Here is a 26,137-nt window from a genome sequence, read left to right on the forward strand (position 1 = left end):
CTTCCGTAGTGATACTGCCTCGGAAACCCAAGGAGGGGTCGCTATGAGTCGGGGCCGACTCGACGGCAAATAACAACAACAACAAGAAGTAATGTTCTAGTTGAGAGTGGACAGTAGGCATACCTGTTTTAAGTGTCTTAAACATCTATTAATTTTTTTTTCCATAATTGCTCTATCTCAATGAAATAAACTAGTAATTTTTTGATTAAGGGAAAAATGACAAGAAATAAAGACAATCTTCTGCAAATTGTTCCAAGATGCTCTTTCCAAAGTATCACCTCGGTATTAAGAGTAGTCTAAATTCTTCCTATACGGTTTAGATCAGATCATGTTTCCATTAATACACTGTCTATTCTTTCCTTCAAAAATTTAAGAATGTTTGTAGAATATATATATTTTTTTTTTTTAAATATATATATGTTGTTGTTATGTGCCATCGAGTCAGCCCTGACTCATAGCAACGCCTCCTTGGGTTGCCGAGGCAGTATCACTCCGGAAGTAGATTGCCCTGTCTTCCTTCCAAGGAGTGGCTGGTGGGTTTGAACCGCAAACTTCTAGTTAGCATTCAAGTGCCTTAGGCACTATGCTACCAGAGCTCCTATATATAGATAGATAGATAAAGATATAGACATACAGATAAGATGTGGTGGGAAAAAAAGGTTGATTGGAAACTAAATTTTTACCTCATCACAACTGAGATACTTCAGATACACAAAATGAACCAAAAATCAGGCTTATTTCAGTCAACACACCTAATTCAACCAAGAAACATTTACTGAACACCAACTATGTGCCTATACGACAATCTACCCAATTTGAAAAGATCTGTATATATATCTCTCTCTCTTTCTAAACTAGGAAGACTTGCTGCTTACTTCACTGTTGGCTTTGTAAATGTTATCACTGTGTAACAGACCTATTCCACTGAAGGAAATTAGTACGACAGACAAGGCACAGGAGAGGTTGCTGGTTAAGCATCTTTTTATTTATTTACTTTTTAAATCTTAACTTTTTATTTTATGTCACCTTTTATTTTACAACCTTGATCTATGGCATTGTGGAAAAAGCAAAGGAGCTTTCCTGTATGTGACTTACTCATGATAATATAGCAAACAGCTGTGTTACAGTATTAACTTAAAATACATTGTTTTCTAACCTTTCAAGAACTTGGGAGTTAAAAATAAAATGAGATAAGACTCTCAGAATGTGAGCACAAAAAGTTCACTTCTGAATATAAAAATACAGAAGAAAGAATTAGAAACAATGTTTCCACAAAATAGGTATCTGAAAATAAAAAACCATTTACAAGAAAAGGTGGAAAAAGTAAAAAGCATACACAGTACGTAAAGTTTCTAGTAGTATGACCACAAAATTGCCAACAGAATAACTGATAATAATCCCTCCAAAATAAATTCTCTAAACTTCAGAACTAGAAGCAACTTGTTACCCAGAAAAGATCACCAGTAAACTAGGAATCAGGAGACTGTTTAAGTTTGAACAAATCCAGTTGGTTTTCTGGGCTTCAGTTTCCTCATCCGTAACATGGGTCTGGGAAGGTATCCAGATCTATAAGCTATAAGCTCCTTTGAAACGTGTCCCTTTTCATACTTCTGTGCAAGAAATTAAAATCTCTTCTCAGACACAGTCAGACCTCCATGACTTTTTTCATTTATATCACTTCTCAGAAATTATATTTTAAACACATCTCTTTGGGGAGCATCTTCTGAATAGGACGCTATTTCGGCTAGCAGATCAATCACATCAACCCTAAATGCCTTTTTTTTTTTTTTTTTTTTTTTTTTAAGAATGTGAGGCATTCTGCTTTTGCAAATCCTAAGAACCAATATCTTAAAAAGCAAACACCTCAAATGTGCCCTACTAAAAGTTGGTAAGATTTTAATCAGTTCCTTCTCGGACTATGCTTCAAACACAATAAGGAAGTTCAAAAGGGCTGACATCTAACAAGTCACAACCTGAAGATGAAAACTTGCAGGACCTGAGAAGAGCAGCAGCGAGAAGTGGTCAAAAGCAAACAGGCGGATAAAGTAAATTAATGCTTCACGGGTCCGGCTACATAAACCCGATGGCAGGCACGTCACGGACCCAGCAGAAACTTTGCTTGGGCGAGGGAGGTAGTGTTTACACCCATCCCACTCCAATCCACCGGAAGCCCCCGGGGTCTCCACCTGGTCCGGCCGCGCCCCAGCGGTACAGATCAGGTGGAGGTCCGGAGAGGCCAGAACGGGCAGCTACCGCTGTCTGGATCCCAGGCTTCCGCGGGCCAGCCTGTGACCCCCGGCCGCCTCTCACGTCCACTCCCAAGTCGTGGCTCCGGCAGGCCTCGGCCGCCGCCGCCTCGGCCGAACTGAGAAGCACAGCTCCGGAAAAACAGGCCGGGCACCAGTGCCTTCGCCCTCCACCCCGACTCGGCCTGGCCTAACCTCCCCTGAGGGACGGCCAACTTCTAGCGCGGTGCGGCTGGGCACTGAGAGCTCCCGGCCAGGAATGGTGGGAGATAGTACCTGCGCTTTGGTGCCCGGTCTGTTCCGCCTCAGCACTGCCGTACCCTCCGCCATGACCATAGTGCCAGAGTCTATGCGGCTGGTATCGGTACCCGGATGTAGGGGGATGGCTGCCTGCTCGGGGGCGGGGCGGCAGAGCGAAGCTTTCAGCCTTTCCGCCGGGGAGGGGCGGCGGCCGACGGAAGAGCCGAAGCCCGCGCGGAGGTGGGGAGAAGTCAAGGACGGGACGGGCTCGACGGAGGGAGGGAAAAAACAAAGGAACAGCTTAGGAGGCGGGAGAGGCGGCTTGAGCAGTATCTGGGGGAGGGCGGGTTGTAATTGGCGGAAGGGGGAAAGCTGGACCACTGGTTCCCCAAGCAATTATGCAGAGGCGGTGGGCTAGCCGGAAAGGTCTTGATAGCGGATGGCCGTTGCATTATTGTGCAAGGCCTGCGGCAAGGACGCAGTATGCAAAACCTCATTGGCGTCTCGTTTTTTACATTGAAAGGACACAGCTTGCGACAGCTTCACTAAGCCCATGTGCAAGTGCAGACTGCCACATTTTTCTCCGACAAAACGACTGGTGGATTCCAACGCCCAGGCATTTTGGTGGCAGCCGAGCGCTTTAGTCACTGCGCTACCAGGACTCCCTTGTTGTTGTTGTTGTTATGTGCCGTCACTATACCTAAACCTGCTGCCATCTAATCAATTCCAACTCATAGCGAGCTATAGGACGGAGTAGAACTGCCCTTTACAGCGTTTACAAGGCTGTACATCTTTACGGAAGCAGACTGCCTGCCTCATCTTTCTCTTGCAGAGCGGTTGGTGGACTTAAAACTGCCAACCTTTGGTAGCGTGGTGCTTAAGGCAGTTGACTGGCGGTTCAAACCCACCAGCGACTCCTCGGAAGGAAGGTTGGGGCAATCTACTTCAGTAGTGATACTGCCTTGGAAAATCAAGGAGGGGTTGCTATGAGTCCTCCCACTCGGCAGCACATCACCACCACTACCACCTTTTGGTTAGCAGTCAAATGCTTTAACCAGTACACCACCAGAGCTCCTAGCATATACCTCTCTGTCTCTCTCTCATTGCTGTCCAGTCGACCCAACTCATAGCGACCTCCTCGGGTTTTCGAGGCAGTATCACTAAGGAAGTAGCTTGCCCAACCTTCCTTCTGAGGAGTGGCTGGTGGATTTGAACCACCAGCCTTCTGGTTAGCAGTCAAGTGCCTTAGGCACTATGCCACCAGAGCTCCTAGCATATACCTAGAGAGACATAATGTTGTTCCCAAAACCCTCTTAGGAAAGCAAGATGGAAAGCAGGTCAGCAGTTTGGGAAAATTCCACAGATCTTGTATGAAACCAATCGAATCTCATATTAGGAGGTTAGAGTATCAAATGATATTTCCACCATCTGCTGACTTCAAAGCCAAGGACCTTTTCAATGACAAATTTGTTTGCGTAGATAAAAGACGTAGATGTCTCATATCTCACTGATACAGTGAACATCTGGTATTGTGTTAGGCTGATTTAGAATTAGCTTGTGTTTTCCAAGTCAGAAGCAGTAGAAGGTAATGAATGGTCCTTGAAAGACAGTGAGACTTACATTTTACAGGATTACAAATTCCCTTTTTGCAAGTTTAAATGTTCTCTTAAGTCATGAAATCACAGCAGCTTTAGAAAACTTTTTTTTTTCCCCCTTGCTTAGAAACCTTAATCTTTGGTCTGGGATAAGGAAGGCCTGAGGACATCAGTTAGGAAGACAGTTGAAAGCATAAAGGGTGCATTCAGTAGAATGCTTTCCAAGAGAACTTCAGAGGTCCATGTTTCAGCCAACCAGCCAGATTGTTAACATAGTTACTGAGTGGTATTGAGATGTATGTTGAGAGGAGGGCCATGTCACCAACAGCTTCCAAAGATGGAAACTTCAAACTTTGCTTAGAAGGGTTTTACAATGGGAAGGAGGTTTGCATTCAAGTATGTTTCCTTCTTTCTGGCAGATGTGTAGGCTAGTAAATCCTCAAGAGCAAAGACTTAATTCTATATCCCCAGCACTAGGTCCTAACTATCACAAGATTTATTCATCTAACACATAGTTATTAGGCTTTACCCCAAAAGCCCTGGTGGAGCAGTGGTTAAGGCTCTCAGTTGCTAACCAAGAGGGGGCCAGTTTGAACCCACCAGCTGTTCTATGGGAGAAAGATATGGCAGTCAATTTCCATAAAGATAGAAGCCTTGGAACCCCTATGAGGCAGTTCTGTTCTATCATATAGCGTCACCATGAGTTAAAATCCACTCAAGGGCAGTGGGTTTGATTTTTGGTTTATATAGAAAGTAGAGGTCCTGGATAGTGCAAACAGTTAAGCACTCAGACACTAACCAAAAGGTTGGTGGTTCAAACTGACCCAGAAGTGTTCAGGAAACAGGCCTGCATTTCAGATGCTATCTGCATCTAAAAGTTCAAGCCTTGAACACCTTATGGAGCATAGTTCTACTCTGCACTATCGGGGTCACAATGAGTTGGAATTGACTCAATGGCAACTAACAACAATGAATGTAGTTGTTGTTAAGGTATAAGAATGAAAAAGCCTAGTCCTTAACCATAAATTTCTTACAATCTAGCAGGGAGACAAATGTGCAGATCACCAAATCTCATCTAGTAATGTTTTTGCTGGGATGGAGATCTATGCATGCACAAAGGACAGTGGGAACCTAGATCAAGGGACAATTGAAGGTTGGCTCCTAAAAGAGACATTGAGTGGGTCAGTGAAAGAGCAGAGTCCTGGGTAGGCCCCAGGTCAGTGGACAAACCTCCTCACTTAATCTAAGGAGATTAAGCTTAAATTTCCCAGTTGTATAGTAGTTCATTTGACTCAGTAACACTTAAAAATAACAACATAGTTGAAGGGGTTCAGTATAGTGTTCTTTTAATTTCAGATTTGTTATACTGTCAGCAAAGAAAAATATACCATGGGCTACCAGAGAACAAACAAATCTTTCTTGGATGAAGTACAGCCAGAATACTTCTACAAAGCAAGGATGGTGAGACTTCACTTCTCATATTTGGTAATGTTGTTAGGAGGAAGCAGTCCCTGGAGAAGGACATCATGCTTGGTAAAGTAGATGGTCAGTGAGAAAGAGGAAGGCCCTCAAATAAATGGATTGATGCAGTGGCTACAACAATGGGCTCAAGCACAGCAACAATTGTGAGGACGTGGCAAGGCTGGGCATTGTTTCGTTCTGTTGTACATAGGGGTGCTGTGAGTCAGACTAGCACCTGACAACAACGTATGGTTTCAGCTTATCTGGAAAGAGGAGAAAAACGGATACACCAAAAACTCACTTCTGATGAGATGAATTGCGACTCATGGTGCCACAGAGGGTTTCCAGGCTGTAAATGCACAGAAACAGCCTGCCGCGTCCTTCTCCCGCAGTGCAGCTGCTGACTCTAGTGTCGGACTTTCTGATTAGCAGCTGAGTGCTTACCTGCTGCACCACTACGGTTCTTAAAAATGGATAAGTAGGTGTTAATTCAGGAACAGAATACAAATTCATTCTACTTTAAAAGTCCAATACAGTTTTATTCTAATGTCAACCTAGGCTTGTTCATAATAATAACCTTGCTCTTTAGGAATGAAGTGTCTCTAGTTCATGACCTTCACATTTTTCCCCTCTGTCAGCCTACAGATTATGACCTCCAAACAAAACTGTTTTACAACAAGGGTTCATTTTAGGGTGGAGGAAAGAACATAGTCAGTAATAACAATTACATGTAATACCTGGGTTACTTGAATATTTCTTTTAAAAGACAATAATGGACAAGGAGAACTACATTTTCTCCATTCGTTATAAAGCTAGTGAACAGCACTTTTTTTCCCTCTACTTGTGGAGTTTGAAAGCAGGCATAAAATTAGGATAAATATTCATGGAAGTCTCTTGAAGTCCTAGAAGAAAGTATTTTAGAAATCCAAAATATCATAGGCAATTTTTAAAATATCTATTTAATCTGAAATTCTTTGGGAGGAGGGAATTTTTTAATCCAAGAAAAGTAGTGAATATACATGGTGTGTAAGGTACCAAGCTGAGTGCTGAGAAACATGATGTGAACTAAAAAATATCCTGCAAGTTCAAAGCATAAACAAAAATGACAAACTGGGGTAGAAATACTCATTGCAAACCTATCCCCCAATTTCTGGAATAAATAAAGATTTCATAGGAACCATAAGACCAATCATTTGAGAGGAAAACGGGCAAAAGATGTTAACAGGCAGTTCATGGTTAAGCAAATAGAAATGACACTTAAGCACAAGATACTCATCCTCATTCATAAGGATAAATAAATAAATAAATGATCAGGCTGGCAAAAATATTTTTTTTTTAATCACTATATATTACTGGGGCTGAGAAGAAATTAACAGCCTTGTACATGTCTCATACATTTCTGGTAGGAATGTTGATAGAACTTCTGTGAAGAAATGTGTGTGTGTGTATGTGTATGTGGAGAGAGAGAGAGAGAGAGAAACAGGGAGAGACTAAAATCCACATACCTTTTGACACAGAAATTACATGTCTGGGAATTTCTTAGATCTATTTGTGCACATATGAAAAAAATTTTATGCATAAATTCATTCATTGCAGAAGGGTTTCTAATAGCAAAAGATTAAAACAACCTAAATATCCATTAGTGGAGAATGCTTAAATTAATTATAGTTTGCCCATACAATGTAACATTATACACTATAAAGAGAATGAAAAAAGCTCTTTATGTACTTTATAGATTAATACCAGAGGCAAATTGTTAATCTAGAAAAAGGTGGCAAATGCTGTTTATAGAATGACATCATTTGTATTTTCCTAAAAGGAAAAATGGATATATATACATGTATGTATTTCACACACATTAAGATGCACTCATAGCAACCCTATCTATATACAACAGAACAAAACACTGCCCAGTCCTGTGCCATCCTCCCAATCCTTACTATACCTGAGCCCATCATTGTAGCCACTCTGTCAATCTGTCTTGTTGAAGATCTTCCCCTTGTTCTCAGACCCTCCCTTTTACCAAGCATGATATCCTTCTCCAGGGAATGGTCCCTTCTGACACTACTACCAAAATAGGTGAGACTAAGTCTGGCCATTTTTGCTTCCAAAGAGTATTCTGGCTGCATTTCCAGGACAGATTTGTTAGTTCTTCTGGCAGTCTGTGGTAATTTCCGTATTCTTTGCCAACACCACAACTCAAAAGCATCAACCCTTCTTTAGTCTTCTTTATTCATTGGTCAGCTTTCACATGCATATGAGGCTATCGAAAATACCACGACTTGGGTTAGGGGTCCCTGAGTCTTCAAAGTGACATCTTTGCTTATTGCTTTAAAGAGGTCTTTTGCATTTATCCATTTATCGTGATGGTGCTTATTGGTTCAGTTGTGAGGATTTTCTTTAAATTGAGGTGTAATCCATACTGCAGACTATAGTCTTTAATCTTCCTCAGTAAATGCTTCAAGTCATCATCATTTTCAGCAATCAAGGTTGTGTCATCTGCGTATCGCAGGTTGTTAATGATTCTTCCTCCAGTCCTGATGCCACATTCTTCATATAGTCCAGCTTTTCAAATTTGCTCAACATACAGATTGAGTAAGTAAGGTGAAAGGATACAACACTGACACACAGCTTTCCTGATTTTAAATCCTGCAGTGTCCCCTTGTTCCGTTCAAACGACAGCCTCCTCCTGGTCTATGTACAGGTTCCTCATGAGCACAACTAAGTGTTCTGGAGTTCCCGTTCTTCTCAATATCATTCATAATTTGCTATGATCCACACAGTCAAATGCTTTTGCCATTTTGGTGTGGATACAGTGATAACTTGCTGGAAGAAGCAATCCAATCATCCTCACAAAGAAACTTTAAAATGTTCACAGCCATCCAAAGACATTGTAAAATATAGGGAGGACTTGTTTTTATCAGATGTTAAATTTTACTATGAAGTTGTTTATATTGAAAAGGGCATTGGTAGTTCAGTGGCAGAATCCTCACCTTCTGTGTGGGAGACTCAGCTTCAATTCCTAAGCAATGCACTTCAGGAACATCTCTCAGTGGAGGTTTGTGTGTTTGCTTTAAATAAAGAAGAGATTTTAGCAGAGCTACGATGAGCTGGGTAGAACAGCCTGGCGATGTACTTCTGAAAATCAGCCACTGAAAACTCCATGGATCACCACAGTCTGATCTGCAACTGATCATGGGAATGACAGAGACCCATGCAGAGTTTCATTCCATTGTCGTGGGGTCACATGAGATGGAGGCCAACTTGACGGCCATGTGATAGCATTGAAAGATCACTAGAGCAGATATAAAACTCAGAAATAGACGTATAAATTTTTAATGCATGCATGATACAGGTATCATCTCAAATTAAGGAGGGAGGAAGAATGCATAATTCAATAAATAAATCTGGGACAAGCTAATTATTGATTAAAAAAATAAAGTCAGACACGTATACCATACACAAATAAATTGTGTCAATTACTTAAATGTTCAAAAGTAGTAGAAAAATGAAATTTGATTAGATGTAAATAAAAATTTCACATCAGAAAGCAAACCAGAAACAAATGTGACAAGTTAGTACCTTTAATATATAAAACGTTATGACTCCACATTTAAAAATAACTTTTTATACAGTATTCATACTTTAGGAAACAATAATCGAAATAATGTTTGTATCTTTGCGATAAAATGGCTCCCTGATAATGTTTTCTTTTCAACTTCCTAAATTTCTTATGTGTGGAATACTGGAAGAAGCCGACTTTGAAGGCAGAGGGACTTGAGTTCAATTCCAACTCTGCCACTTAAAAATTTGTGTCAGCCTGAGCAAATCATTCCACTTCTCCCATATATTTCTTCATTTATAAGGAAGTAATACCTGTCTCAAAGGGTTGCTATGAGTCTGCATAATTAAGGAGGGTTACATGCTAAGTGTCTAGAATAGTGCTTTGCAAGTGCTCAAAAAATGTTAATTAATATTATCTTGAAAATCCCTGTGAGAATTTTACCTATTTTGTTGACTTTCCTCCTGTTTAATTACATTATTTTTCTGCTTCAACAGAAACAGAAGGACAATATTCTTTCTGAAATGTGGTTCTTGTGGTAGTTAAGGTTGTGTGTGAACTTGGCTGGGTCTGGTTGAGCGGCTGGGCAGCTGGTGGTAGTTATTCCCCATGATGAAACTGACAATCAAGTCCATGGCGGGATCTACCACAAGCAGCTGAGTAGCTGCTTTAGGGATGTGGTCTGCTTTCTGTATATAAGCAGCAGCTTTGGGACTGGTCTCTAGCTTATGGCACTCTTGAACCCTGCATGTAGCCTTGTCATCCGTTCTGCAGAGTGCCATGCTTTGTTGACCTTGGGAATTTCAATGGACTTGAATTAAGGGCCCGCCATGTGGCTTGGTAAAATCAGGACTGTTCCTTTTCACTTGTCCATCTTGGGTTTGTCAGTCTTAGCAGCCAGCAGCTGTGAGTAAAGAAAAGCCTCCAGCTTCAGTGGACTGGAAGCAGGAGGCAAAGCTGCAGCCTAAGGTTGAGAGGCTTTCACCCAGCCGCTAGAGCCTGGCACTTTGAGCTCAGACTTAAAGCCTCCAAACTGTAAGAGAATAAACTCCTGTTTGTTCAAGCATCCCATTTGTGGTATATTCCCGTCAGAGCGGCACTAGTTAACCAGAACAGTTTTACCCTCCCAATGTCCTTATCTTCGGCGTCACTTTCTCAAGCAATCTTGTCAGAATTCTTTTGCCTATTTTATTAATGTAATCTCACAACCTAAAATTCTATATAATCTTTAAACCTTAAACCAAAAATATCACCTGAAGTCCCCCACAAACCAAACAAGTTTAGCTGAATTTGTAAATGATCATCTTTCTTGAGCACTGTGCTCAAATTAGCATCAAACTGACAACTTGATAAGCTTAGGGAGCAGTGAGTTTATGTTAATGGAGGAATAATTCAGAAAAGATGGGTGAGAATAATGGGTCGCCCAACTTGAAGAATGTAATCAGTCTCTGAATTGTACATGTAGAAATTAGTGGTAAATGTTTTTCTGTTATCTTCAACAATAGAAATCTTTAACAATTCTGTTAGACGAGTATCACAAAGGTAGGATATGGTACAAAAACTCTTTCATCTGCCTTTTGATTTAGTAGGTCTTGGATGAGGCCCTGGTAAGTACACCAGGTAATTAATTCCAGTGATGACCAAAGCTTGCAAACTATCACTTGAGATTTCAAAACTCCTTTATCTGAATCTGCAGCAAACAGCAAGAGGCTTAAGAGAAAAGCCAAGACCTTGCCCTGCATTCCTAATGTCTCAACTTACCAGCTGTATGGCCCTGAACACTTTCCTCATCTCATGAGCCAGTTTCCATTAGGGAAATGTGTTCACAAGGTTATGATGTTCAGAGCACATTATCAAGCTTTGTCTGGGGAAGAGTAGGAAAGGGGTGACCAATTTGGATGCCCTAAGACAAAGCTTGTAGTCATAATTCTTATATCTGAATAATTATATGAATACATATTGGAGGTATATATTAAAAATACACATAATACACTACTTTCTACCCATTTAAGATAAATGACTTTTAAGGCATTACAAAATAGTTGATATGGAGCAAAACTAAAAAATGTTTGCATACTAAGGAATAGTTGGTAGCTGAGAGGTAGTCAGTTTAGGGGTTGATAATTAACTCTAATTAAGGCGTTAACCAGCACTCTTTAACTCTGCTATAGGATTTGTTGTTGTCGTCGTTATGTGCCGTCGAGTAGGCCCCGACTCATAGCAACCCCTTCTTGGGTTTCCGAGACAGTATCATTACGGAAGTAGATTGCCCCATCTTCCTTCCGAGGATTATTGGGGTTCAAATCCCAACCCTAGATGCTATAGCTAAAGCAAAATACCTAACCACTTCTGTTTCCTTATTAAATTCAACAAATTGCTAGATGCCTAAGTGCCAGACAAAAGGGGGCCTGGTGGCAGAATAAGTGCTTGGCTTCTGAAAGGTCTGTGGTTTGAAGCCAAAGTTGGGAGCTCTGGTAGCATAGTGGCTAAGGCACTTGACTGCTCACCAGATGGCTGGCGGTTCAAACCCATTAGCCACTCCTCGGAAGGAAGGTTGGGCAATCCTACTTCCGTAGTGATACTGCCTCGGAAACCCAAGGAGGGGTCACTATGAGTCAGGGCTGACTCGACGGCACATAACAAAGCCATACCAGAGTGTGGGAGATGTGGCAGTCTGCTACCATTAGTTCTCTGTCCTACAGTCGGAATTGACTTGACGGCAAGTAGGTGCCAGGTAGTCCTTGGGTGGCACAAATTATTAAACACTGGACTATCATTTGAAAGGTTAGCGGCTCAAACCCACTCAGAGGAACTCAGAAGACAGGCCTGACAATCTGCTTTCCAAAGGTCACAGGTTGAAATCCTTCTGGAGTTCTAATCTATACACACTGGGTTGTGTCAGAGTTGACTTGAGAGCAAGTAACAACTTGATCTTTTAGGTACTTCTCACTACCCATACCACAAGTGATTATCACAGGGATGTAACTGACATAACATTTATCAAGTATTTAAAAGTATCTGACAATAGCAAACAAAAGACACAAAGTATCAAGTTCTAGACAGCAGTATGAGGTGGACTGCATATAGCCAAACCCTGGCTTTGTTACTTCCCAGTGAACCACTGTGGTTATTAATCCCTCTGTGCCTCAGCTTCCTTGACAGCAAAATGGAATCGTATCTAGAGCTCATGTATCAACAGATATATGCATAGCTATGTCAGGATCGCCTGGATGGCAGTGTGCTAACAACAGCAGTCAGCAAGGTAGAAAATGCTTACAAGTGTTTGTTAGTATTTCTATCACAGTGCCTACCCTACCGTTCAAAAGGCACTCAATGTTAGCTTATGTATCTTGCCTTGGTTTTTTTTTTTTTTTTTTTTTTTAATTTAAGTGTTGTTTTTTTTCCCCTTTTTTTTTTTTTTTTTGCCAAGTAAATTTTGTAGTAGTTTTAAAAACTTGAAACACTCATGTTAGGAAATAAATTTGGCTAAACCTTGAAAAGAAAGTAAATATTTAATAGATTCCAGAAATGAACAACAGTACTTTACCATTATAAGTTTGTTTTGTGTGAAAAGTTGTAATGTTTTGTTTACATTTCTTATACTGTAAGTGTTAACATAAGGATTCCTATCAACACCAATTATTTCTGTAACAAAGCAAAATTCAGTGTGAAAATGCGTCTACCTAGAAAACCACTTTGTTCTCCAGAATTATCTGTGGGTTACTTGGAGAGGAAAAAACCACAACTACTTTAAAAGTCTAAATTCAACTTAAGGTACTGAACAAAAATTAACCATTGATTTACATATTTTTATTTGGAAATATTTGTTTTAATACAGTGAAACTGAATGTTAGAGACACTGGATATCATTAGTTTATTACAAAAGAGAATAGGGAGATTATTTACATGATGAAAGACTTCAGAACTTCAGTGGAACCGGCAGCTTCACGTGATGCCATTTTAATTTTGATCTCAGTCTACATACTTCCCAAGAATGTCACCATCTCTAAATAAGAAATAATCCTGTAAACAGAGAAACAATTAATTAAGAGAACTACTAACAAATACATTTTTTTTAAAGTTATTAAGATTACACACCTTGTCATCTAGAACTACTTTAGTGCCTCCATATTCTGGGAGAAGGACTTTGTCTCCAACTTTCACGCTAACTGGTTGAATCTCTCCACCCTTAAGAAAATAAAGAAGTTTGTTATTAGTTCACTAAATATTTATACTTAAGTCACTATGATTAATCAAGTGTGCTTACTCCAATATATGAAAAATGCACTGCTGGACAAATGATATAATTTAGTGACTCACATTTTGTTTTTACAAACAGTATTATACTCTGTCAGACTGCTAATTCTTCAAACATAAATATCACTGTAAACAGTTACACTTTAAAAGAATGTACACATCATCTGATAACACACACACATCACGGCTTAAACTAAAACTCAGTTTCAATGTAAAAGTTCACAGTTACACTGGAAAAGATAACTTTAGCTAACCAAAGCCAATTTTGTAATTTTTAAATATTAAGCTATCGAGTATTTGAAATAGCCAGTTTTTAAAACCATATACAGAATGGTCATATTTAACTTCTTTCAACATATATGTTTTCTGTAGTTTAAAATACAAACCTTTCCTGTAACTCATTTTCTTTTCCTCCAAAATAAAGTTGTTTTTTTTTTTTTAAAGTTTTTATTGTGATTTGGGTGAAAATTATACAGTATATTAATTTTCTATTCAACAGTTCATACACATTTTGTTTTGTGACACTGACTACAAACTAGGTAACACCTCTCTTCCCATTTCCTCCCTATGGTTAACTTTTCCGTGTCCTTTTCTGTGCATGACTACCTTTTGAGTTTTCTTCCTCTGTAATGCTGCCCTTCTGATTCTATGGCTGACTGTTTTAAGGACTGCACTTCCCTAGTGTAACTGTTAACCTTATGGGCCTACTGTTTGGCTAAAGGTTAAGCCAGGGAGTGAGTTGAATTCCAGGCCCCAGTCTCGGGGATTTCTCCAGTCTCTATCAGACTAATAAGCCCAGTTAGTCTTTTACAGTACAAAAGTTTTGAAGGGAAGGGGCTGACACATAGGGTGCCAGAACTTCCCTAGGCTTGACTCCAAGATACTAGAACTTCCTCTCGAGAGGCCACTGAACCTCATATATAAGTTAACGTATTTGGCCTCAATGGTATTTTTGTATATTCTGCCTAACATACTTAGATATATCTGAGATCTAGCCAATAAATATTAGACAGTATGCCAATGAAGGCCTCAAACGGTTAATGGATTACAACAATTTCAGTGTTTCAGAGTTAGACCAACAAATCAAGCTTCCTCTAAATTCTCAAAGTCCCAGCACTTTCTATGAAGCATAATCTAACTCATTTTAGGGGCAATTTTAATATTTTGGAAACCACCATGCTGTAAAATTCATTTCACAATCGTTTTTGTCAAAGAGGCAGATTAAAGGTGGTTGAACCAGGGAATGATTTTAAGATAACACAAAATAGTTAAAAGGTTGCTTTTAATGATAAACCATGATTTCTTTTTCCACCCTTTCCCTGCACACAAAACACCCTCTAGCTTTTTTTTTTTACCTTTCCTTTAGATCCTGCTCCAACAGCTACTACTGTTGCTTGCAGTACTTTTCCTTGAGATTTTTCTGGAAGCATAATTCCTCCTTTGGTTACAGTTTCAGCTGCACTCCTTTCCACCAATACTCGGTCAAAGAGGGGAAGAAACTTTCTAAATGCCTGTCCTGCCTGTAAAAAAAAAGACATTTTTACTTGTAGCAAAAAAAAAAAAAAAAAAACCCTCTCAGAACATGCGACGCCATTGGCGTTGTTATATCTTAAACGAAAAATTCCACCTTCAAAAATAAACACCAAAACCCAGATTATCAATTCAGCAATCACATTCGAACGTTCTATATTCCACTTTGAATTTCTCCTTCCCTATAACTGTTAGGGGTCCTTGTTGCTCCTCTGGTCAGTAGTTATGTTAGCTTTAAGGGCAACTTTAGTTTATTCCAAGGTCAAATATTGCCCTCTCGTAGGTTTTTCTGGAAGTTTTCAGGAAACAGAATCAATCCGTCTTCCTGGGGACATGCTTTTTTTTCCAAGAGATCATATACCCACAAAGCCCGAGTAGTTAACCCGGCGCGCCACCTGTCTTGATTCCCTCCTCTTTCCCTACATGCATGTTGCACCAAGACAGGCACACGAAGTCTTCGGTGTTGGGAAGGGTCCGCTAGGCCCTCGCCTTCGGGCCAGGACGACTTCTCTCCAGGGGTCTCCTCTCTCCAGGATCTAGGGGAGCACCGGACACTAAGTGACCCTTGCCCCTCCGGCCAGGCCCCGATGTGGCTGTCCATGGTCCTCATTCACTTCAGACTGACCCAGCCCCGCTGGCCCGCAGACCACGAGGAACTCACCATGACTCTCTGGTTGCTGCAGCTCGTATTCCACTCCCGCCACGCAGCCGCAAGGTGAGACCTGCAATCCGGTCCTCGAGACACGTGAACGTGGGTAAAGGGTGAGCAACGCGCAGGCGCGATCATCCCGACCCCGCCCCGCCCTGCGAGAAAGCAGCAGCATCTGCGCGTGCAACGATTCGTCCATGGGGCGCTGCGCAAGCCGCTGACGCAAGGATCGGGAGGCGGAAGAATTGAGAAACTCTTCTAGGCTTTTCTAGGCCGTCCGATTAGGAGAAAGAACAGCCCCTTCGTCCCTTTCAGGAAATGACGCAATTTAACCCTTGACCTGAGGAGAGCGCGGCGCTTTCCCGAAAGTTCTGGAACCGAGTGCGGCCCGGGAACTAGCCTAGCCGGGTAGAGCGGGCTGAGCTTGGTGTCCTTGCCTTGCGCTGGTAGGGAGGGGCGGAGCTCGCGCACGGCGCGTACAGATTGCGGGGCCCCGGACGGGGGAGGGAGGCGGGATCCGCTTGCACATGTGGTGCGGTGGGGCGGGGGTAGCGGCGGAGGGAGGGGACCCGGGCTCATTGCAGTGTGCGTCCTGCATTCTGCCTCTCATTCGCCGCTGACGGTCTTTCTTTCCGCGCGTACGCCCGCCGGTCGCCCCGCAGGTACGTGGCTGCTCGGTGCCGCCTCACCCTGACGGCTCCAACCTCCAAGCTTTACTTCCTTTGCTGCGGCCTGGCCACAGTGGGGCTGGCTGGGCGAGAGCCAGAGCTTCCTGGCGGCCCTGTAGGGTTAGTCCTGTTGGACTAGGCCTCATTGGTCCATGTGGGGTCTCATCACGAGTGGCGCTGAGCGCGGGTTCGGGCACAATACGGGAGAGAAAGCTTGTTTGGGGAATAGAAGCTGGGGGGTTGTGTTCACATGGGCCCCCAGGGCAGATTGCGGGACGTCGGGAAGGTCAGGCGCTGCCGCGTGGAACCGCATTTTGCCCCGCGACAGCGGGGGTACGGCGCTTCCACCCTTGACCTTGCTTGGCGCTCCCTGATGGAAAGACACGTGGGGCCGCGCAGAGTGGACCAGACCGGACCGCTGCCCCCAGCATCGCGGCCTTAGTGGCTGCTCAGGTACAGTAGTTCTGGGAAGATAACATGGAGACAGTTCTTCCTGAGCACCGTTTTGCAATATCAGGAATATTTTCGCTTATACGGTCACGCCGGTTTACCGCATGCCCCTCTCTACTTGACTTAGTTTTTCATGAGCACGTTTGGAGTGGATTTGCTTTCAGGGCTGTTTCAGCGGTGAAACATTAACTCGTTTTCAGCGGTAGGGATGAGTGGCCATGGGGAAGGAGATGGGTGTTCTTTGTGTTTGTGTTATAGACCAGACATGGTTGCGGCCTCTTGCGTTAAGCTGGTGAAGGGCCGCTTTCCGAGGCTAGCGGAGGTCACGCCTAACGTTTCTCTTTCCTTTGCACAGGTGGCGTGTTTGTGCTGCAACGCGCCTTGGGTAGTGCTAGTACTTACCTGCTTTTTTTCTCCTCCAGAAATGCTCCGATTACCTGCAGTTCTTCGACGGATGCGACCAGTGTGCAGGACACTGGCTCCTCATCTCACTCGGGCTTATGCCAAAGATGTAAAATTTGGTGCAGACGCCCGAGCCTTAATGCTTCAAGGTGTAGACCTTTTAGCAGATGCTGTAGCTGTTACTATGGGGCCAAAGGTATCAGTATTTTTGTTTTATTATAGCATTAATTTTATTGTTTATTTTGCTTAGATGCAATAGTCTTAAAACTTTAACTGCTTCAGTCAGATTTTCAAAACTAATTTGTACAGTGTGTGATGTAATCTAGTGGTAAAAGGTGAATTTTAAACTCAAGGTAGAACTAATTTTGCTTGCAAATTTGAGTTAAATTTTGGATCCTTTCCCAATAGTTCTTGCCAAGTATAGAGGGAAGAGTGTAACTTTTTAATCTCCCATAGCACCTCAAGTGTGTCTATGAATAATGGGGAAAATACTCTGAATTTTTATTGTAGTCTATTAGAATTGCTATTCTGCATTATTGTTCATTATATGACATCTGTTAGTCCTTAGGTTTTTTATCTTCTGTAATGCTTCATCCACAGTTTGCATTTGGCTGAGTAACAGGTCATTTTGTGTGTATATTATAGGACTAATGAAAATGTTACAGCTTTTTTTTTTTTTGAGGTTTTCACATAATTGTTCTGTTACTAAGATTGCTCATTCTGTTTTAACCAATTAGTTACAGAGTATAATTCTGTTTTTTTTTTCCCCCCCACCTAGGGAAGAACAGTGATTATTGAACAAAGTTGGGGAAGTCCCAAAGTAACAAAAGATGGTGTGACCGTTGCAAAGTCGATTGACTTAAAGGATAAATACAAAAATATTGGGGCCAAACTTGTTCAGGATGTTGCCAATAACACAAACGAAGAGGCTGGGGATGGCACTACCACTGCTACTGTTCTGGCACGCTCTATTGCAAAGGAAGGCTTTGAGAAGATTAGTAAAGGTGCTAATCCAGTGGAAATCAGGAGAGGTAGGAATGTCTTATTGCCACCACAGTGTTAGCATAATACGGCATTGACTCCCTGGGCCTAAGGAAAGTGCTTAATAGGAAGTTGATTCTTCCTTTCCCCTAAAAAAAATCTTAAACTAATTGAATGTGGAAGGCACTGTGCTAGGTGTTAAGGAGGAAAAATGTGAATAAGATTGTCCCAGTTTTGGACTGGAAGGTACAGATGTACTATGTGCCTTTAAAATAGTAAACTTATGTGATTAGCAGAGAAAGGAATTATATAGCTTTGATGTTTCACTTTAGTGTTATGGAAAGACAGGCTAAACCAGAAACTGTATTATTCAGGATGTAAAAAAAGCAGTGTCTTAACTCGATTTTCTTTTCCCCCAGTTTTTATTGTGATTTTGGTGAAAGAGCAGATCCATTTTCTATACAGCAGTTCATATACGTTTTGTCTCATGACATTGCCTGCAGTTTCCCACAATGCAGCAATTCTTTTCCCATTTCCTCCCCATAGTTCCACAGTTACCTCTTCCATGTGTCCATGCACCCTTCCCATCCCCCATGCATACACTGATCTCTCCAAGGAGTGTACCTCCCTGATACAAATGTTCAGCCCATATACCTGTCTGTTATTTCGCTGGAAGCCACAGGAGTGAGTTCAATTCCAGACCTAAAGGGCAGCAGTCTCAGGGGTTTCACAAAGCTATATTAGACCAGCAAACAACCCCCCCCCCCAGTAGTTTTGAATTTTGTTCCATATTATTCTCCGACTCTATCCAGGATCTCCTACACAGATCCCCCTGAGTGGTTGACAGTGGTAGCTGACCACCATCTAGTTTCTTCTGGTCTCATGGTCATATAGGCTAAGGATTTGTATGGTGCACCAGTCCCTTGGACTGACTAGGTGTTTCCACACGTCTTTGGTTTTCTTCATTCTTTGCTCTGGATGATGGAGAGACCCATCGTTGGATCTAGATAGCTGCTTGCAAGCTTTTAGGATCCCAGTTGCTACTCACCAAAGTACGATGTGGAATGATGTTTTTGTGTACTGTGTTATGCCAGTGAGCTTACTGTCCCTTGTCCCTTGTGGTCCTGAGCCCACAGGTCCAACTACTTGCTCCCTCTGGGTAGCTGGCTGTGGCCACGAAGTCACTACAGCCTTGTTCCTTGTTAGCTCTGCTATATACTTGGCTAATCTTTGTTATTGGTATGTGCCATTGAGTCGGACCCAACTCATAGCGACCCCTCCTTGGGTTTCCAAGGCAGTATCACTACGGAAGTAGAGTGCCCCATCTTCCTTCCGAGGAGTGGCTGGTGGGTTTGAACCGCCAGCCTTTTGGTTAGCAGTCAAGTGCCTTAGGTACTATGCTACCAGCGCTCCTTGGCCAATTTTAAGCACATACAAATAAACTTACAGAAACATCATTTACCAATCCTATCTTGGGCACACTCCCCCCTGCCTAGACAAACCTGATCGTTCAGCCTGTAGACCCATCTACCCACGCATAGATCAATGATTGCCATCACTGACAGTGCAGTACTGTATGTGCAAAACGCTTCATCTTGCTGTCTGTACCTCTATGTCTTTCTCTTCCTCAATACCACCATGTATATTAACTCAATTTTTGTAGCAGTTTTTTCTTACCTCTTATTAGTATGGACCATTTTTTTTTTTTTTTGTTTTTTGTCTTGGTTGCATTTTTTGTTTCTTGAGAGGTGGCCCACATAATAAAGATCTCAATGTGAGTTTTGTGATAATAAAGACATAAATTTGTCCTTTTTCTCTTACTGACTTTTTACTAAAGCTTGGTTTTCCTATCTGTAAAATGGAATTGGTATATCTCTGGAGTATATTCTCATGCAAACTAGTACACTTAGCAGTGAAAGGAAAACATTAATAATTTTGTCAGAATTGGTATCCCAAGAAAACTGATATTATCACCCTATGTAGCTCACTATTAAAGATTTAAATGAATGTGCTGCATTGAGAGTAGTTTATGACTCTAAATCACTAGCAAGTATTAATTGGGGTTATTAAGTGCACTTCCCCAAAAAAGTCATTGTATAGCACACCTTGGGTTTTTTTCTTAAAGTTACATTTCATAAATTAAAGGTGGGAAGAGAGACAAGAGCTAGCACTAGTCCCAGTTGAGCAAATATGATCTGTGGTCATCCACCTTAGAGTGCTGTTGACTGGAAAATATTTTGTCAGTCCATAATTATGTATTAAATGAGGACATTTGAGATAATTAAACTTAAAAGGGTGTAGCCACACGAAATTCCTCATAGCGAAGACTTCTACATCTTACTAAAAGTAAAAGACCATCGATCCATTTTGGTCCTTTTTTTGTGTCATTTAACTTTGGTGTGAAACATTGGATGATCTTCTTAACAGGCAATATAATTGAGTAGGGAATAACATACAAAATAACTTGAATGATGAGATTTTTCAAACTATACACTATATAGTTGACCCTAGTCCAGTTTTCAAAATAACTTTGGTGGTGTGAGACTTCATTTGTGTACTACGTAAACGTAACATTCCTGTTTCAGGGCATGCCATCAGTTGCGTGACTAGGAACTGCACTGGCACAGAAGCTATGTATAGACTACTAAAGCATTAAAATATTTATAGTGAATCTGAACATTTTTAAAGTACCTACTTGACAATGGAAGTCATGAGCTAAGCATTGTAATGACACTTACTTTTCAACCAGGTGTGATGTTAGCTGTTGATGCTGTAATTGCTGAACTTAAGAAGCAGTCTAAACCTGTGACAACTCCTGAAGAAATTGCTCAAGTAAGGATTTTTCATAATGTTACAATAAAGCTAAAATTCTTTGTAACACATGATTTTATTCCTTTATTATACACCAATTTCAGGAAAACAGTAATACCACAGTTACTAACATGAGAAACATTTTTTTCTTCCTACTGAAACATTTGAAAAAGATCCAGTGACCTTATTTTGAGGGTTATTTGGTTCTTTTGGTTTGTGGTAAACACAATAAAGTAGCAAATAAGGACAGAAAGAACACTTCATTAGAACCTATATGCTAAAGTTTTTGGGTGATGCTGGGCATGAAAATATCAAATAGGAATAGTTACTGCATTTTAAATGGCAATGATAACTTGATTATTTCAGGTTGCTACCATTTCTGCAAACGGAGACAAAGAAATTGGCAATATAATTTCTGATGCAATGAAAAAGGTTGGAAGAAAGGGTGTTATCACTGTAAAGGTAAGTGTTTGAGATGAGGTGTCTGATCTGGGCAGAGTTTTCCAGGTAGAAAACTGATCTATATATTATATAGGTTTTTTATTTTTGAATATTGTGCTTTGCTGCTTCATGTGTAGTTTCAGTACTTCTGTAGAGTGCTTTTTGTGTGTGAATGCATCCTAGCTTAAATGATATTAACTTACAGTTGTAGAGAATACTCAAATAATGCATTTTTGAACTTTTTACTGGAGTGGAGTTAATGCTCTGGGGTGTTTGTATATTTCTACCTAGATCTCTTTACCACCAATGGGATCTCTGAATCTGGTCTGTGATTACATGTTTTGTGTTTCTTTATAGTGAAATTCATATGCCTAAGTTGTTTGCTTTTCATAGGATGGAAAAACATTGAATGATGAATTAGAAATTATCGAAGGCATGAAGTTTGACCGAGGTTATATTTCCCCATACTTTATTAATACATCAAAAGGTAAGAGCCAGATAATAACTAAAATATTTTTTAAAATATAAAAATACTGTGTCAGATAATGTGCCAAACTAGCCATTGGTTGATTTCATATCTCTAAGAAATAAGTTTGTATGTTTTAAAACTAATGTATATGAGAAATGGAGGGAAAACAACTCACCAATCATTTTCTAGTAAGGACAAGGTCAAGTGTGTAAGAAAAAGAGCAAGCATATACGACCTTGACAAAACCAGAAATCCATGGTCAGTCACAAAAAGATTTGTGATGAATTGATGATAGATTATTCATTGGGCACATTAGGTTTGCAAATGCCCCCAGTTTACGGAAACTTTAGTTTTTATACCTTTTTTGTTTAAATTACTTGTAGTTAGTTTCAGAATATTACTAAAAGTTTTTGACATTTGAAATGTTCTTTACTTTTACAGGTCAAAAATGTGAATTCCAAGATGCCTATGTCCTATTGAGTGAAAAGAAAATTTCTAGTGTCCAGTCCATTGTACCTGCTCTTGAAATTGCCAATGCTCACCGCAAGCCTTTGGTCATAATTGCTGAAGATGTTGATGGAGAAGCTCTAAGTACCCTTGTTTTGAATAGGTAATAGGCAGTAGTAATTAATGATTTTACATTTGTAGATGAATTATTTGTAATATTTGAAAGGGGCCCCAAAGTCTTTGCCATTAGGCTTTCTTAGGGGAGCCTAATTTAACACATACAACCAGTTGCCACTGAGCTGATGATGGTTCATGGTGACACCATGTAGGTCAGAAATGTGGTCTTCAGGGTTTTCAGTGGCTGGTTTCTCTGAAGTTCATGGTGACACCATGTAGGTCAGAAATGTGGTCTTCAGGGTTTTCAGTGGCTGGTTTCTCTGAAGTATATTGCCAGATCTGTATTCTGGAGTATCCAAGTGTACCTGAACTGCCTGCCTTTCATTTCTCAGCCAAGCGAGTTAACCACATTTAGTATATTGTGCCATTCTATTTTTTTTTGTGTGTGTTTGAAGTTTCCTTTGAATGCGTGTATGGGAGTGTTTTTTTGTTCTGGCAAAAATATTTTCAGAAGAGGTAAGTAGACAGCTGCTATTCTTAGAATTTCAGATTTAGTTTATAACAGTTGCACCTTTCAGATAGCTGTGTTCATGCTATAAATAGAATTTTAGGGCATTTAAAATACACTAATTTTAGAATGTCAGGAGTGAGACTTTTCCAATTTGATTATATGTTATATTGGAATTTCACAGATATGTTCCCTATGTACAAATAAAATAGCAGATTGTTTTACAGGTTGAATACTTGGATGCAAAAGCTGCATATGAGCTTACTTATCATGGAATGTTTTTGTTGGGTTGGATTTGGGTTTTTGAATTGGAAAAGCCTTAGGGAGATATGTGGGATTTGAAGCCAAAATTTAAAAGCAGTAGGTCAATGGAATTTTCACGGACCAATTTTACTGATAGCTCTAAATAGCTTATTCTATAATTTTTAGTTGGCTCCTCAATGAAGTAGACCTGCTGTGTCTTGAAGTATCTATTTGATAAAATTGCTAGCATTAGGAATATTTACATTTATAAAGGAACTGAATTCAAAACACTCCTTGTTTCCCTATACATGTCCGTGAGGATATGTATCAGAATAAAAGGAAAGATCATACTTAAATTTGGCTTTAACAATCATCTAATGTTAAATGGAATTCGTGAGGTTATAGATGTCTACTGGGTGAACCCTAGGTTTAATATTTAAACTCTTTCTCACCAGTTATAAAGTAGCTATCACTGCATCCTTTTAACTTACGATGCCTAACATCTTTGCTCCTGGGTTCCAGCTTTTCAACTGGAATGTAAGTCCAACAGTGTATTAAGAAGATACTTGTTATGTGCCGTCGAGTCAGACCTGACTCACAGCAACCCCTCCTTGGGTTTCTGAGGCAGCATCACTATGGAAGTAGATTGCCCAATCTTCCTTCCGAGGACTGGTGGGTGGGTTTGAAGTGGTTAGCAGTCAAGTGCCTTAGGCACTATGCTGCCAGAGCTCCCAAGAAGATTCTCAGATATTAACAAATATAAATGAATGGAAAACAGCTCTTTTTCATGTCTTTCCCATTTTCAATTTGACCAAAAGGTGCTAGGAAGCAAAAAGAAAAGTAGTGTAGTGTTCCTAAGTCATCAAGTTGAGGGAAACTAAAAGAGACAGGTTTTTTTTTTTTAATTCTTATAATCAACTATTCTCAACAGGCTAAAAGTTGGTCTTCAGGTTGTAGCAGTCAAAGCTCCAGGTTTTGGTGACAATAGAAAGAACCAGCTTAAAGACATGGCTATTGCTACTGGTGGTGCAGTAAGTAAAATAAATGTTGTGATACTTGTTTACCGAGTGTTAATTTTTATTTGTAGGTTTAAAATTTATAGATGAATTTGCATTTTTCACAGCATATTGTATCTTGAACTATTTTGCTTAATCTATTTCTCTTGGATGTTTGGGAGGTGGGAGTTACATTAAATAATGCCAGGCGTCCGTTTTATCTTTACCTAGCCCAAGAAAGACAGAAGGCTGCAGAGACTGCATCAGATAGGACTTGGGACTTAAAGAACTTAGAGTCTAGTCCTGGTTCACCAATAAGGAGAAGGTGAAAGTTTTTGAGTTCGTATTTTCTCAAATAAGGTGATAATAATAGGTAGAATTTTGAGGATTTAATGAGAAGTGGGAAATGCAGTTGAAATGTCACATTTCAGAACATAATATTTCAAGATGTTTTTTCATTAAAACACTTGCATGTAACTGGTTTTAATGTTTTTGAAGGTATTTGGTGAAGAGGGATTAACCCTGAATCTTGAAGATGTTCAGCCTCATGACTTAGGAAAAGTTGGAGAGGTCATCGTGACCAAAGATGATGCCATGCTCTTGAAAGGAAAAGGTGACAAAGCACAGATTGAAAAACGTATCCAAGAAATCATTGAGCAGTTAGACATCACAACTAGTGAATATGAAAAGGAAAAACTGAATGAACGTCTGGCAAAACTTTCGGATGGAGTAGCTGTACTTAAAGTAAGATGAATTATTTTGAGTAAGCTTCTTCGTTGTAAGCCCAAGAAGGATTTTGTTTATCTTGCATTTCCCAGTAGTGTTATGTATAAAAACAAATATTTGAAGATTATAACGTCATCATGAGGATACTTAATTACATAAAATATATTTTACTGAGTCATTTCTTTTTTAAAGTTGAACTTGGGGGTGGGGCTCTTTTCAATAGAGTTATTTTGTTATTGAGACCTGGAGGTTAGTCAGTCTCTAGTTTGCCTTTTGTGGAATTTTACATTGACCCTCTTAGTCACTAATCATACAGTCACTTTCAATAAATACATTCCTGGTGTGGATAAGCAACCCTTTTACAATATTGCTGTAACAAGTAAACTTTGAGGAATGTTACTTTGAATTTTTGGCAGCATTTTGGATGGGAAAGATCATACTAACTGAAATTCCTTGTAATTTTTAGGTTGGTGGGACAAGTGATGTGGAAGTGAATGAAAAGAAAGACAGAGTTACAGATGCCCTCAACGCAACACGAGCTGCTGTTGAAGAAGGCATTGTTCTTGGAGGGGGTTGTGCTCTGCTTCGGTGTATTCCAGCCTTGGACTCGATAACTCCAGCCAATGAAGATCAAAAAATTGGTATAGAAATTATTAAAAGAACACTCAAAATTCCTGCAATGACTATTGCCAAAAATGCAGGTGTTGAAGGATCATTGATAGTTGAAAAAATTATGCAGAGTTCTGCAGAAGTTGGTTACGATGCTATGCTTGGAGATTTTGTGAATATGGTAGAAAAAGGAATCATTGATCCAACTAAGGTAAATAATTGAACACATCTTAAAATTTTTCTCAACTGTTCAGTTTAAGATATGAAATTTTCATTAAATTTTGTTCCTATTTTATTGAAAGTCCTATTTTATCAAACTTTTTTTCTAGGTTGTAAGAACTGCTTTATTAGATGCTGCTGGAGTGGCCTCTTTGTTAACCACAGCAGAAGTTGTAGTCACAGAAATTCCTAAAGAAGAGAAGGACCCTGGCATGGGTGGAATGGGAGGAATGGGAGGTGGTATGGGAGGTGGCATGTTCTAATTCCTAGAATAGTGCTTTACCATTTATTAATGAACTGTGACAGGAAGCTCCAGGCAGTGTTCCTCACCAATAACTTCAGAGAAGTCGGTTGAAGAAAATGACTGAAGAAAAGGCTGGCTGATGTTTAAGAAAATCACTATAACCATTAGTTATGGTTTCAGTTGACAATATATAATGGTTTATTGCTGTCATTGTCCATGCCTACAGATAATTTATTTTGTATTTTTTGAATAAAAAGATATTTGTAC

The 26,137-nt window shown here is 40.3% G+C and overlaps 2 protein-coding genes across 2 annotated transcripts in view; one reads left to right on the forward strand and one right to left on the reverse strand.

Moving 5' to 3' along the window:
• LOC103193076 overlaps positions 1-16,119 on the reverse strand; it is a 61,093-nt gene extending 44,974 nt beyond the window's left edge. The window contains exons 1-6 of the mRNA XM_042783597.1: positions 15,874-16,119; positions 14,717-14,881; positions 13,203-13,292; positions 13,090-13,127; positions 5,987-6,005; positions 2,523-2,819 (exon numbers count right to left, since the gene is read on the reverse strand). Of these exons, the coding sequence (XP_042639531.1) occupies positions 2,523-2,819; positions 5,987-6,005; positions 13,090-13,127; positions 13,203-13,292; positions 14,717-14,881; positions 15,874-16,119 (855 nt within the window). The remainder of the gene's footprint in view (positions 1-2,522; positions 2,820-5,986; positions 6,006-13,089; positions 13,128-13,202; positions 13,293-14,716; positions 14,882-15,873) is intronic.
• Positions 16,120-17,082: 963 nt separating this feature from the next.
• Positions 17,083-25,889, forward strand: HSPD1 (heat shock protein family D (Hsp60) member 1). Its single transcript, XM_007935395.2, has 10 exons — positions 17,083-17,256; positions 17,839-18,091; positions 20,791-20,873; positions 21,219-21,314; positions 21,687-21,780; positions 22,204-22,372; positions 24,009-24,108; positions 24,571-24,816; positions 25,265-25,618; positions 25,737-25,889. The coding sequence occupies exons 1-10, from the start codon at positions 17,083-17,085 to the stop codon at positions 25,887-25,889; spliced, it is 1,722 nt and encodes a 573-aa protein (XP_007933586.1).
• Positions 25,890-26,137: the final 248 nt, after the last annotated feature.

The sequence above is a fragment of the Orycteropus afer genome, unplaced genomic scaffold, assembly GCF_000298275.1.
Source record: "Orycteropus afer afer isolate SDZICR_OR568_19922 unplaced genomic scaffold, OryAfe1.0 scaffold00002, whole genome shotgun sequence".
Taxonomy (NCBI): Eukaryota; Metazoa; Chordata; class Mammalia; order Tubulidentata; family Orycteropodidae; genus Orycteropus; species Orycteropus afer.

What these genes read in the sequence shown, in the direction of transcription:
- HSPD1 (XM_007935395.2), top strand. Translation starts at nt 17,083, where the DNA reads ATGCTCCGATTACCTGCAGTTCTTCGACGGATGCGACCAGTGTGCAGG. An exon ending in CTATTGCTACTGGTGGTGCA is followed by an intron (nt 24,109 to 24,570) that starts GTAAGTAAAATA and finishes ATGTTTTTGAAG; the next exon opens with GTATTTGGTGAAGAGGGATT. An exon ending in ATGGAGTAGCTGTACTTAAA is followed by an intron (nt 24,817 to 25,264) that starts GTAAGATGAATT and finishes TGTAATTTTTAG; the next exon opens with GTTGGTGGGACAAGTGATGT.